Below are 13,489 nucleotides of genomic sequence, written 5' to 3' on the forward strand. Positions count from 1 at the left end.
TTTTCACCCTGTGTGTTGAGCTCTTTGTTTTAGCTACCGAGTGAGGCATCACACTTCTGTTCCATCTTTATTGGGCGTCGCACATGTGGAGTAGCTAGGTAAGGACTACTAGCCATTAAGAAGCAGAGAATAGGGGCGTGCCACACTAGCAGCTAGGCGAGCATTATAACATGTTACAAAGTGATGCACATTTGTCAAGGAAGTAAAGGCTGGACTACAATAGAGCTGTTTGGAGCCGTTTGTGAGCAGATTTTTCTGTTGGAGGTGGTAAGTGCATTTGGGTTGGACTTTGGGCTTTTTCACTTTATAAACTTATAATGTGCACAAAAAAGATGTATAACACAATAAAGGAAATGGAAACGGCAAAAAAGTATAATATGAGCACTTTAAACATTTGTATAGCAGTTAGTCACAGACTTTGTCAGTGTGTACACAATGGCCACTGTTCCACAATCAATGCAGGTCTGATTGCTGGCCAGTTAAATCATTTTTATTTTATTGTATAAAGTATTCAGTATCATAGGTACTTAAACCATTAAAAAAAACTAAAATAAGTTGTGGTTTTCTATAAAAAAAAATCGGTGACAGGGGGGGGGGTGCAGCCTTTATTTTGATCATCTTTTTAAGCCTCCAGGTTAGACAGAAAGTTAAATTAATAATGTTGCACCATGTAGAAAAATCTCTTTTATCATAATGAATTACATCTGTTATGTGATTTCAGATGCACTGTTCAGGAATGCTCTGGCACCCTGATGTGGCCACTCAGTTGGTGTTAGCCTCTGAAGATGACCGACTGCCAGTCATCCAGATGTGGGACCTCCGTTTTGCCACGTCACCCCTTAAAGTCTTTGAGAACCATACAAGGTGAGGCTTTAACAGTTTGTGCTCATTTTCAGTTGTTATGTCATGTTGCAGAATATACTGCATGTTGCTTCTGTTGGTGTCTTCTTCCAGGGGGATTCTGTCCATATCCTGGAGCCAGGCTGACTCTGAGCTCCTACTGAGTAGTGCTAAAGACAACAGGATCCTCTGCTGGAATCCAAACACTGGAGAGGTATATGAAGTTTATAGCTGCTTCTCTGTTATGCCGGAATTTCCTTGCCTCGCCTCATTATTGAGACTTAATACCAATGCCATGGATTCTCAAGAATCATTTCCTTCCGTTTTAGGTGATTTATGAGCTTCCAACAACCAACCAGTGGTGTTTCGATGTCCAGTGGTGCCCCAGGAATCCAGCCCTGCTCTCAGCTGCCTCATTTGATGGGAGAATCACTGTCTACTCTGTTATGGGAGGGAGCTTAAAGGCTCAGCAGCAAAGCACAGCCAATATGGTAGTAGCTGTTCTCACTGTGGCATATTAAATCCCTAAAGGCTGTATTGCATTGTTTGTCCACAAGATGGTATTAGTGTGAAGGGATTGACATTGACTAATAAACAGCAATATAAAATTGAATTTGGAAGATGACTGCCTGGAATTTGGATTGAAGGACAGCTGTTTTTATAATTTATTAATCTGCTGATTGTTTTCTCAATGTAGTGATTAATCATTTGGTCAAAAAAAATGTTAGACAAATAATTAGATTTGCCATCACGGTTTCACAGAGTAAAAGGTGGCATATTTAAATGTATTTTTTGTTTGAGCAACAGTCCAAAACTCAAAGATACTCCAACAGCAAATGATAAAATGTTGACATTTTTGCTTAATCATTACCAGAATAATTGCTGATTTGTTCAATCGATTGTTGTTATAATCACTTTTATTTTAGCTCTGCCCCAACGAGTTGTGTTTGTTCTAACTTTTATAACCTTTAATTTTACAGATATCGTCCTCCTTTGATTCAATGGATCCCTTTGGTACAGGGCAGGTGCTGCCTCCCCTCCAAGTTCCTCAGCCTACAGTCCAGGACACCATAGTTCCCCCTCTGAAGAAGCCACCTAAGTGGGTGCGCAGGCCAGTGGGGGCTTCCTTTGCTGTAAGTGCAACATTAAAATATTTTGTAAACATGTTAATGGAAAAGGCGTTCATGACTGATCTGTTGTGTTTTTTGTTTTTTTCCAGTTCGGTGGAAAGCTGATAACCTTTGACAATCCCCTGCTGCCTCCGGTGCAGAGCCCCCAGCCTATTCCCAGACAAGTGTTTGTGAGCCAGGTTACCACGGAGACAGAGTTCCTCCAGCGCTCCAGGGAGCTGCAGGCAGCGCTGCAGTCGGGCTCCTTCAACAACTACTGCCAGGCCAAAATTCATAATGCTAAGTCCGACGCTGAGAAGGACATATGGAAGTTCCTCCTGGTGGGCCCTCACGTTGTCTTAATATGAAGACATTACATTAAGTCTGTTAGACAGTGTGGTGTTTTTTGTTGTTTTTTTAAAAGTGAAGTTACTCTCCCCGTTTACAGGTCAACTTTGAGGATGAAGCCCGCGTTAAATTCCTCAGACTTTTGGGTTTCAGTAAAGATGAATTGGAGATAAAGGTAATCTGATAATAAATAATAATAAACGTAGCTTTTACTAGGGATGCGCCGATGCCACTTTTTTAAGACCAAGTTTGGTAATCTTTTGGTACTCACAGATACCAAGTACTGATACGAGTACCTAATAACCCCTTTTGACAATGGCTCAATTCCATCCAGTAATTTTAATGAGTCAGCATGCACAATACCAGGGGCCTCTCTTAAGTGTTATGCAGCCATCATTAATGGTTTTGAATGCACCTGTGCTTTTCCTACTATGGCATGTCAACATGTCTGCCGTGAAAAAGGTCTATTAGAACAAATCAGCACAAAGCAGTATTTTCAAAGTACCATGCATTTTTTCTATTCAAAGCTCAGTGCCCATGGGCTGGCCATTTCCCTAAACTAGTGTCAATAAAATGAATCATATCATTCCTAATATCCAACTACAGAGTGAAATTTAAAAAGAATGAAGAACGCAAAGTCAGATTGAAATATTGCTCTCTTCATGTTTACGCCTGTTAAGCTGATGCGAGTTATTGGGCTGACACTGCTACTCTAAATAGTAGTGGTGACTCTTACGGCAAAAAAAGCAGCTTTGGAAACATGGTTTCTATAATGTTGTAACGGCTGGGATGCTCAAGCCTCGGCTCCAGTACACTGAAAAGACGTTCACCCAGTACTATTAACGACTGACAATGGCTGGTCGTCAAGTGTAATCATGTATTGGGTTAGACCCTCTATTTTTGCAGCCAAAAAATCTGCTGGCATTGCTCTTCCGTTGCCTCTACCTGCTCGAAGGGGAAGTTAATGTCATGTTGCTACGAGGTAGTATTTGGTGTGGTTGTATCAGAGAAATTTTATGATTACGAGTACATGCGCACGGCATCATCAGTGCATCCCTAGCTATTAGCTGATATCTTTCATATATATGAATGTACCTATGACTCATATCCTTTATGTCTTAGCTTTAAAACTGTTGTGGTTATTCAGATTTCAAGATGCCTGGGGAAGAGTCTTCAGCACAATGGACACGGAGTAGATGCCAAAGATCTGGCAGAAAAGATGCAGCAGCTCTCCACCGAGGTCAGCAAGTCTGCACACAAAATGTTTAAATTCAAATATTTTTGTTGTTTATGTACCCATTTTTTTTTTGTTTAAATATATGCTCTGTTGTATTTCCAGAGGTCTGATGTAGCAACTGCGGTATGTGATGCTAGAACTTCTGGTTCTGTTTCACCGGCAGACTTCTTTAGCCAGACCCCAAAGGAGAACTCCAACTTCCAGATCCCTGTATCATGTGGTAAAATCTCTGATCTGCATACGCATGTTACTTTTTTTAGATATCTTACATCTCAGCGTTGAGATTGCAAATTAAACCGCAGTTTATTTTGCTGTGTTGATGGCTAATGACCTTGATATTCTTTTGAAGATACTAATGGTTTAATAAGCCAGGCGCTGCTGGTTGGTAACTTTGAGGGAGCTGTGGATCTGTGTCTGAATGATGGCCGTTACGCTGAAGCCATCCTGTTGTCTATCAGTGGAGGAGAGGAGCTGCTCAAGAAAACTCAGCAAAAATACCTAAGCAATCAAAAGAACAGCATTTCAATGGTATGAGTGTGTTTGATTCATTCTGTTTCCGATGGTGCTATCACAGAGGGTGAAATTAAATAGAATTTGTTTGCAACTGTAGCTCATATCATCAGTGGTGACCCAGAACTGGAGAGACATAGTGCAAAGCTGTGAGTTGGACAATTGGAAGGAGGCTCTCGCTGCTCTGCTGACTTATGCTCACCCTGAAGATTTTGCCCGTCTGTGCGGTAAGTTGCTCACAAGTGTAGCAGCACATTATTCATGCTGCGTCTTGCTTCGCTTTCAGACAAACTCTTCCGTTTTAGGAGTACTTGTTTTACTTGCAGAATAACCTTTTGGTTTGTTCTCATGCTCCCTTATATTCGTATAATTCTGCAGTTCTTCTTGGTAGATACCCTGGGAGGCCGGTTGGAGCATGAGAGGACAGAGAAGCGCTGCCTGCAGGCCTGTCTGTGTTACATCTGCTCTGGGAACATTGAGAAGCTAGTGGAGTGCTGGGCCTTGCATAGAGACTGCTCCTCCCCTCTTGGTCTGGAGGTAAAATCTTTGTAAAATTTGCAAATGTGAAATATGTGTGGAGTCTTGTTTTCATGTGCTACCACATCTTAAATTGATCGACAAGTATTGTACAATATCAACCTAGGAGAAGCTGATAAATAGTTTTCCATGGTAATTATTTATTTGTACTTTACTTCTGTCTACCAGAAGGATCCCACTCATGTCATGAGGAATTAGGAAGGGTTGCTTTTACTGACATTCAAAACTACTGTAGCAGTTTGAAAAGAACTTTTAATAAAAATATATTGGCTACAATTGCAGCATACCGTTGTAGCCTGAAGGTAAGCCCACTGATGAATGTAGCAGTTACAGTGACATGTCTGTGTATTTTTCAGGATCTGGTTGAAAAAGTAATGATGCTGCGTAAGTCAATCGAACGCCTCCGCAACAGCGAGGTGGCTGTCCAGAGCCCCATCCTGGCCGAGAAGCTAACCTGCTACGCTGGCATACTGGCGGCTGAGGGCAGTCTGGCCACTGCTATGGCCTACCTGCCTGAGAACTCAGAGCAAGTAAGAGGCATTGCAGTAACCTCATATCAAAACCCCAAATTCATAGCTTTGCTCCATTAGGATTGTGATAAATACCTTTGGTGTGTTGGCACAATTTTGTCTTCCCAGACTGGGATTACAATGCTGAGAGACAGGCTGTTCCATGCTCAGGAAGAGGCTGCCGTTGGACAGCAGCCTTCAAACTCCTTCAACAGAGGGAATGTGTCCACAGCTAAGCCCACTCCTGCTGCTCAAGCTCCTGCACAAAAAGCACAAATTGTGGTATAAATTCATCAGCCATTGAAAGCTTTAAAGCATACATCTTGCAACATTGTGTAATTATTGATGTTTGATTAATGTTATTTTTCCCCCCAACTTTAGAGTCCGTACCAGCCCTCTGCTCCTTTCCCTGGTGCCCAACAGCAGCCTCCTATGCCGTCGTTTTTTACCCCACAAGCTCCAGCCAACACCGGGCCTGGTCTGCCGCCGCCTTCTCATGTACCTCCGCCCAGCGCGACTAGCCCTGCCTTGAGGCCTCCCTACCCCCAACATAATGCTGCGGCTCCAGGTTTGACGTTGACTATTTGTATTCTACTTTCAAGTGTTTCAGGTTGATTTTATTTGATGTAATGGTCCTTGTCCTTTCTTAGGTTTCCTTCCTCATCAGCCATTCCAGCCTCAGCCTATGCCCATTGGCGGACGCTCAGGCTTCCCTCCTCCAGGTCCTTCTATGCCAGCTGCTAACTTATCAGGACCCCCACTACTGTCTCCGTCATCGACTCCCGCGGGCCCGCCCCCCATGCCCAGCCCCGGGGTGCCACCGACGAGCTTCCTGCCGTCTACCTCTTTTCCTTCAGGCCCCATGCCACCCAGCTCCCAACCCGGAGCCCCAGTTCCCATGTACCCTGGTGGCCTGCACAACCAGGGGCCTGCAACCTCCATGGCATCTGGTCCCTATGTCCCTCTCGGATCAGGTTACCCACAGGGAGGCCCCGGAGCTCCTGCGGTAAAGCCCTTCTCAGCCCCACCTGTGGCCCCACCTCCTACAGGTAGATGCAACTTTGATTTCTAGAGAGAGATCTACACATGATAGATGTTAATAGGAATCTGTTGCTGATTGTTGTTGGGTTTTATTCAGCTGTCCACCTCATTTGGCTTGCAGGGTTCTTTCCCTGGCTAAATTCCCAGTCTGACATTCAAGGTGACGTGATTAGGGTTGGATATGGAATAAGAGTGCATCGAAATATACACTAGTGACCAGAAAAACATCAGTACAATACAAAATCCTTGCATTTTTATTTTTTAATTTATTAGATTGCACTCCATCGTACAGGGTTTTTATATTTTTCTGGTCACTTTGTGTTTTTTTGGTGGTGTATGCTTGTGCCGCTGTATGCTTGAGGGAAATTTTAGTAACTTTATATGTTTGTATGACTGTCAGCTTAAAACACAGTAAACAAAACCACTCTTTTTAGGCTTGAATAAAGATGCTGTCGGTCTCATGTCATTGTTAGTAATAGAGACATATTACAACTTGTTCAATTGATACATAGATGTTTGAGCTCAAAAAACATGCATGTGATATGCGATATTGTTACTGTTGAGTGATTACTAGGATGCTGCCTGACTATTTGCCCAAATTTGCCGTTTTGTTTGTGCACAAACTGCTGAAATATTTGGCTGAATGACGCGTTTTTGCCATGTAGACTAACCTTGGCTAAAGAAATTGTCTTGTATAGACAATACCCGACTGCTTGAGTGTGAGCACAGGAAAATAATATGCCTCTACTCGTTTAAATTCTCACTCATCTTCTGATTTAGGACCTCATGAAGGCTGGAATGACCCACCAGCAGTACGAGGTGGACCTAGGAAAAAGAAGGTATTCATGCATTTATGTGCAATATTTCCTTTTAATATATCATAAATTAGAATGATAAACCTGCAATTGTGTGAGCAGACTTTCCTTCATTCAGAGTTCCAGTCTACAACTATTGCTTTTAGCACAGATTAATCCAACAAATAATAATCAGGGTTTGACATTCAGCGTGGCCCGTGGCCACAAAGAGACTTTTTGTGGCCACCAACTATCCCCAGCAGGTGTCCCCCTTTGGCCACCATGCAGGTTTCTCTTGAGAATGAGACCACAGAACGTCCCTTTCAGTTCAAAACAGACTGTGAGAGAATATATAGCCTATGTTTACAAAGAATTTGAGTTATAATTTGAACAAATAAAGTTAAAGGCCAAGGTCACTTTATCATCCCCGTGGGGCAATTTGGATTACAGCCAGCAGTAACTATATACACCAAACAACAACAAAATAAACCTAAACACAACCACAAAGGAGTACAACATGAATTAAATTTGAATTTACATGATATTATTAACGGATATTATAAAAATTATGATATATTTTAATTTTGTTAATGTTTTCTCATTTTTGAAAGTGTTACACGAAGGCTGTGTTGAGTAGTCTTTTCTGTTTGGATACATTTGGGTCACTCAAAGTGTACTTTGGCCACCAAATGTAGGGGCTCGGGGGCCCATTGCTTGAAAATATTAGCGTCTATCACTGATTTTAACAATTAATTAATTTGATAATTGCTCTTTGTTATAAAAAGTCCGTCCAAGGTTGTTCTTACACTGTGAAAAAACAAGAGATCAGCCACAAACAATAAAAAAATGTTTTTCAATCAACTGATTATCAAATCAAATTGATTTGTCACATATACAATCATACACAGTACAATGTGCAATGAAATTTACTGTGTACCTGTTCCGTCTCAATAAAAACAATAACAAAATCCATAAAAATAATAACATTATTTGTTATTTTACTTAATCTTTCCACGTATCCCGTGTTAACAGTAGAAGTACATCTTGGAGTGAAAGTACCTTTCTAAGATGCCTGGTACAGGTAGTGCGCTGTGTAGTAGTAATACTGGGTAAATTAAAATGATTTAATCAAGGGCTCATTTTAATGTATTGTTCATTCTTAAAGCTGCACTGATGAATATTTGATTTAATAACAATAAGTTAAATGACTAGAAGTAATTTGAAAGGGGCCGTGCAGAGTGACAAACCCTCAGAGAATTAGGACTACTCTCATTAACCTAATTTCCATCAGCAGAGGGCAAACAGCAAACAAGCTTTGATAAACGGCTACCTGCTTATACCAAAAATCAGAGGACAAAGTTAGCAGCTACAAACTGACTAAAGTCAAACATCCAGCCAGCTTGTTGTGGAGATCCTCAGCCTCAAAGTAGCCACAAAAACCCCAATACATTGTATAGTCAAAGTTTGCTCAGTTTCAGTGTTTTCTAACCTTCCTCTCACTGACTGGATGTTACTGCTGTGTGTTTGTAGGTCCCTGATAACTACACTCCACCAGCCCCCATCACTGCCCCTGTGATGGGGTTCCCTGTGGAGGCCCCTCAGCCCCACAACCACACCCAGGTCCCCCCCGGAGCCCCACAGGAGCCCAGTGTGCAGGTTGGTGTGTGACAATGGGCTGTCATCTGAATTCTCACACGGCAAACACGTCAACACCTCATGTGTGTGTCCTTGTTTTCCTCAGCTCCTCCAGCAGCTGCCAGCGGAAAGGGTGGAGCAGAAAGAAATCCCCGCTGAACACATGGTTCTCAAATCCACCTTTGACAGCCTGGTGCAGCGCTGCCAGCTCGCAGCCGGAGACCCAGTAAGTCGCACTGTGTTTTGCAGTTTGCAATCAAGCTAGGATTAGTTCAAGGAAGAAGTTTGGATATTAAATGACGACAAATATTTCTTTTTCAGCAAACCAAAAGGAAACTCGATGATGCAGTCAAACGTTTGGCATACCTGTACGACAAGCTGAGAGAGCAGTCGGTAAGACATGATTACATGTGCACAAGCTTATAAAGGAAAACTACATTCCCTCTAAATGAGACCTAATTGAGTTATCCTCTTAAACTAATAAAACTGCTGGTGTTTATTACCACTAAGGGTCTTTACAATGCATCCAAATCACACAAAAACTGTGTAACCATACACACGTTGCTGCTGTTCAGTTGTTGTTGTTTTACTTTGCTTTGAACATCACTAACGAATCCCCATCTACTTACATAACAAAGTTGGGAAGAGTAAAGACAAACAGCCCAGTGAGTGAAGAAAAAAGCTCCCCAAGCTGAACTTAGTTTGTTAAGCAACACACCCCTGCTAACCAATTTCCTGGGTTAAACGACATCATCGTAATTTAATTCCCTCCTTCTCTTCTAATAAAAACAAAACTGTTGAAAAAAAATATCTTCAGAGTATTCACAACCTCTATTGACAGAAAATGTATTTCTTTTTCTAACTTGTAAGAACACACACACACAGCAAGGTGCAGACCAGTGTGAGCTTCAAAATTAAAATACATCAAACAACTCTTCTTCAGCTCACCACAGCCTAATTCGCCAATTTTCGCGAATTTTCTGTTGTACTAACAGTTTTCGCACACGCGCAGTAGCTAGGTAAAGACTATTAGCCAGTCAGAAGCAGAGTAGGGCGGGCCCTGGCAACCATGCTAGCAACTAGGCGAGAATTATAACGTGTTACAAAGTGACGCAAAATGACGTTAGTTTGTCACGGAAGTAAAGGCTGGACTATCATAGAGCCGTTTGGAGCAGTTCGCAAACAGTGTTTCTGTGGGTGATGGTATCCCCCTTTGGGGTGAACTTTGGGCTTTTCCACTTTGTCGACCTATTACATGCACAAAAAAAGATACATAACACAATAAAGGGAAGGGAAACCAAAAAAAGCACATGAGCACTTTAATACTCATGTATCCATTCATTTCTAAAAAAAAGAATTAAACCTATTCAAGTTTTGTGACTGTTGGTCAAAATGTCTTAATATGGGACGGCTATTTTCAGAGATTTTATCGACTAAACATCTGGTTACATAGTAACATGTAATATTTTTGTCTCTTAGCTCTCTCACAACATCTTGAACGGGCTCCATGAGATCAGCCGCTGTGTGGCGAGCCAGAACTACCAGCGGGGTCTGGAGGTCCACACCCAGGTGGTCAGCAGCAGCAACTTCAGCGAGATTTCCGCCTTTATGCCCGTCCTCAAAGTGCTCATGACCATCGCCAACAAGCTGGGCGTCTGACCCCCCCAGTGGGGGGGGAACACCAACAACCACACTTCAGTGTTATCATTTTGATATATATGTATTTATTTCCTTTTGACCTGATGGCGTGCTTTGAAAATGAGAATATTTACTGACGATATTGCAGATTGTGGTCTTCATTACTTGCATACATGTTCCTTCCTGGAGGCTGGTTTGGGTGGTGGACTTCTTTAGGTGGATTTTTGTAGAGATTCGTCAATGTTGCTGTGGTTGTTTTACGATAAAATGAATGTAATTCTGAAAGTTGTGATTCTGTGTAAATTCAACGGTTAGTGTAATATAATAAGTTTGAATTAAGGCGGTGTTTGTACAAGTAGTTGCATTTTCATAGTCCATATTACACTCTACACCCTTGCATATTTTTCTTTAAATAATTTGTGATGGAATACATGCAGTGCTCCAACTGCAGAAAACAAATCTAGCAGCTTTTACATCCAAGGTAGGGGTGGAAATGATAAGAATACATTTTACATTTTACTTACTATAATATCCTGTCGGTGTAGTTTGTAGGAGGGAGAAACCAGGCCGACATCATTTTCTTTCTTCTAAATCATTTCACAACAAGCATCAAGGAAACTATGTAACATAAATAGTGATTGTTCTCTTCACCTGCTGTAACAGATTGTGTCTTGTTGATTGTGCAGTGAGGGGCTTTTAGGGCGGAAGGACTGCAGAAGAATGCCAAGCAGCGATTGTCAAGTTGCTGTTTTATTTTATTTTCCATTTTGTGTTAACGGAGCCCTATTAGCACGGGTAATTTCCTGATAGCCTGTGTGAGTGACTGAAACTTTTTTCTTTTACCCCCTGACTTGCTTCAGTGTGCCGAGTTCACATGGCAGCTCCTAAACAAAAATTACATTAATTTATGTTGAACTGCAAACGAAATGACATCTGTGCTTTTATTCATCTTTCTACCCAGGCTAAGTCTTATCCTTTTGTGACACTGAATTAGTTTTGTTTTTTTTGTTTTAGATTAGACCATATGACGATACCAACTTAAATGAACTAACAAATGAAAAATATGATATTCAAAGGTTTGTGGCTGGACATAAAGCTGGATAGTTTGGTGTATCATGGCAGCAGAAGGCAGTAAAGTGCCTCAGTGCCCATTTTGGTTGCACAGATATTTATACAGTCCATGTTGCTTACTTTACTCATGTCAGTATCTTTTTCAAATAAAACTTCACTTCATAGATTTTGAGACTTGATTCATTTTTTATCATAAACATATTGATACATGTGATTCCCATTTTAATAAGGCATCATTCAGAAAGGGTAGCTAATGGCTTTTTTAATGGTTAACATATTGTTTTATTGTTTGGTTTTTAACAGCTTTGGGGGTTGCAAGACTTTAGAAAAGGGCAGTTTAATTTCCTCTTACTTCTTACTTTTTATTTTGGTTTATTAGAAAGTGAAAAAACAGTAATCCCTTCCCAATAAATGGAAATATTTGCAAAATCTGTAAATTATTAGAAAATGAGCTGACCATGACCATGATTATTAATGACATGGTATTGAATTTGGCCACTTGACCCTTGGACTGATTAATGTCTCCTGCCTCATTAAGCATTAGTAAATAATAGTTTAACTACTAAAGCCCTTTTTGTTACAGCTTTATGAAATGATTTCACATGTAGGCATGTGTAGTTTTAGTACATTTTGCCCTTGGGTAAGGTAGACAAAGTGTCATTAACACATATATTTATTTGACAGCCATAGCTACTTCAGATTTGAGGTATAAAACATATAATGAACAAATATAACATGAAGGATTGTTATGGATTAAACTAACAGTGTATAAAGCAGTTACACATTTCGACAACTTAAACTGCTGCTATCAAAATGTATAATACTAACACTTTACTTTTAGTATTTATTTTGCTTCTTTAAGTTCCATTTTTTAATGCAGGAAACGGTATTTTAACATGATGGCACTGTTGATTTTGTTACTTGTTGAAGACATCCTGACATCCCAGGCTATTTCCATTTTGAACAGCAGATGTCTCTCTAACGGCTCTCTGCTGTTAAAGTACCACCAGCACAGAATGTTCTGCATCTCGTAATATTTTATAAAGTCTATGATCTACACCCACTGGTAAGACACTTTACTGTAAGATTAAGACAAACATTGATCCCGCAAGGGGGAATTACATTTGTTTCACTCTGTTGTTGGTTATTAGACACATTACACACACAAAAATAGAGCTGATGCTGATGCTCTATTTTCCTACCCCAACCAAAAGCACTTAAATGCACCAAAATAGACCGGCGTTTCATAACTTATTAGATTTCATTCAATTCTGAGGGTGTGCTCTGTCAGTCTGCAAGCTGGCACAGGTGGTTCCCGCCCCCCTCCTCCATTGGTCCAGGACAGAGAGGACCAGGAAAATCATGAGTCAGGATCTCGCTGCTGACTGGCTGGTTAGGTACGCTCAGAGCCGCGTGGCGTGAAAGGGTTTGAACTGCAGTAACCCCCGGGAACATCCCGTCATATGTGGGGTGATGCTAATATAACCCCACTTCACACCACACACATCACCAGATTGAACACACATCATTCCACAGAAGCGCCCCGAGTCATGCTGTACGCTCCCTTCATGGGCAATGTGGCCTCAGGAGTTTAATAGTTTCATTGAGCTGTGATCCTGCCAAAAATGTACGTTTTTTTTTAATCCACTACATTTGTCTGACAAAGTTACTTTGCAAATTCTAATTTCTATTATAAAAATATAATCAACGAATACATTCTGAAGTATTGCTAACTGGCAGTAGTAGTAGTAGTAGTACTAGGAAGATTAGCTCCAACTCAACCAGCTGCAACATTAAAGTGATGCTTACACATTTACATCAGTCATTATTATCCAATAATATGATACACTAATCTCAAATAAATCTGCAAATGATGAGTACTTTTACTTCAGTTACTTTAAATATGTTTTTGATTATACAATTTTGAATGCACATCTGAGAGCAGAGTATTTCTATAGTGGTATTGTTGCATTTACTTGAGTAAAGGATGTGAATACTTCCTTCTACAAAAGGTGAGCAGTATGGCGGAATGGAACTAAGTACATTCACTCAAGTCGTGCACTTAAGTACACTTTCAAGGTTCTGTTGCTATACTTGAGCCTTTCCATTGTCTGCTTCTTTCTACATCAAGGGAAATATTGCATTTTTCACTCTATTATCTTGCATTCATACTAAAGTAGTACTAAATACTTTGCGTTATGGTTATATATATATACAAAA

At 40.7% G+C, this 13,489-nt stretch overlaps 1 protein-coding gene across 2 annotated transcripts in view; it reads left to right on the forward strand.

Annotated features, from left to right (window-relative positions):
* The window catches only part of sec31b (SEC31 homolog B, COPII coat complex component), a 17,240-nt gene extending 5,804 nt beyond the window's left edge, over positions 1 to 11,436 (forward strand). Inside the window, exons 6-26 of one of the 2 annotated variants that reach the window (XM_032501385.1) lie at positions 722 to 864; positions 955 to 1,054; positions 1,170 to 1,331; positions 1,821 to 1,973; positions 2,060 to 2,290; positions 2,398 to 2,472; positions 3,445 to 3,537; positions 3,637 to 3,754; positions 3,884 to 4,062; positions 4,145 to 4,271; positions 4,436 to 4,581; positions 4,938 to 5,111; positions 5,220 to 5,372; positions 5,472 to 5,658; positions 5,741 to 6,139; positions 6,253 to 6,291; positions 6,912 to 6,970; positions 8,456 to 8,581; positions 8,667 to 8,786; positions 8,882 to 8,953; positions 10,040 to 11,436. In XM_032501385.1, the coding sequence (XP_032357276.1) occupies positions 722 to 864; positions 955 to 1,054; positions 1,170 to 1,331; positions 1,821 to 1,973; positions 2,060 to 2,290; positions 2,398 to 2,472; positions 3,445 to 3,537; positions 3,637 to 3,754; positions 3,884 to 4,062; positions 4,145 to 4,271; positions 4,436 to 4,581; positions 4,938 to 5,111; positions 5,220 to 5,372; positions 5,472 to 5,658; positions 5,741 to 6,139; positions 6,253 to 6,291; positions 6,912 to 6,970; positions 8,456 to 8,581; positions 8,667 to 8,786; positions 8,882 to 8,953; positions 10,040 to 10,219 (3,036 nt within the window). In that variant the 3' untranslated portion in view covers positions 10,220 to 11,436. The remainder of the gene's footprint in view (positions 1 to 721; positions 865 to 954; positions 1,055 to 1,169; positions 1,332 to 1,820; positions 1,974 to 2,059; positions 2,291 to 2,397; positions 2,473 to 3,444; positions 3,538 to 3,636; positions 3,755 to 3,883; positions 4,063 to 4,144; positions 4,272 to 4,435; positions 4,582 to 4,937; positions 5,112 to 5,219; positions 5,373 to 5,471; positions 5,659 to 5,740; positions 6,140 to 6,252; positions 6,292 to 6,911; positions 6,971 to 8,455; positions 8,582 to 8,666; positions 8,787 to 8,881; positions 8,954 to 10,039) is intronic. The other variant, XM_032501386.1, reaches the window with a different exon arrangement.
* Positions 11,437 to 13,489: the final 2,053 nt, after the last annotated feature.

Source organism: Etheostoma spectabile, chromosome 21 (assembly GCF_008692095.1).
Source record: "Etheostoma spectabile isolate EspeVRDwgs_2016 chromosome 21, UIUC_Espe_1.0, whole genome shotgun sequence".
Classification (NCBI taxonomy): domain Eukaryota; kingdom Metazoa; phylum Chordata; class Actinopteri; order Perciformes; family Percidae; genus Etheostoma; species Etheostoma spectabile.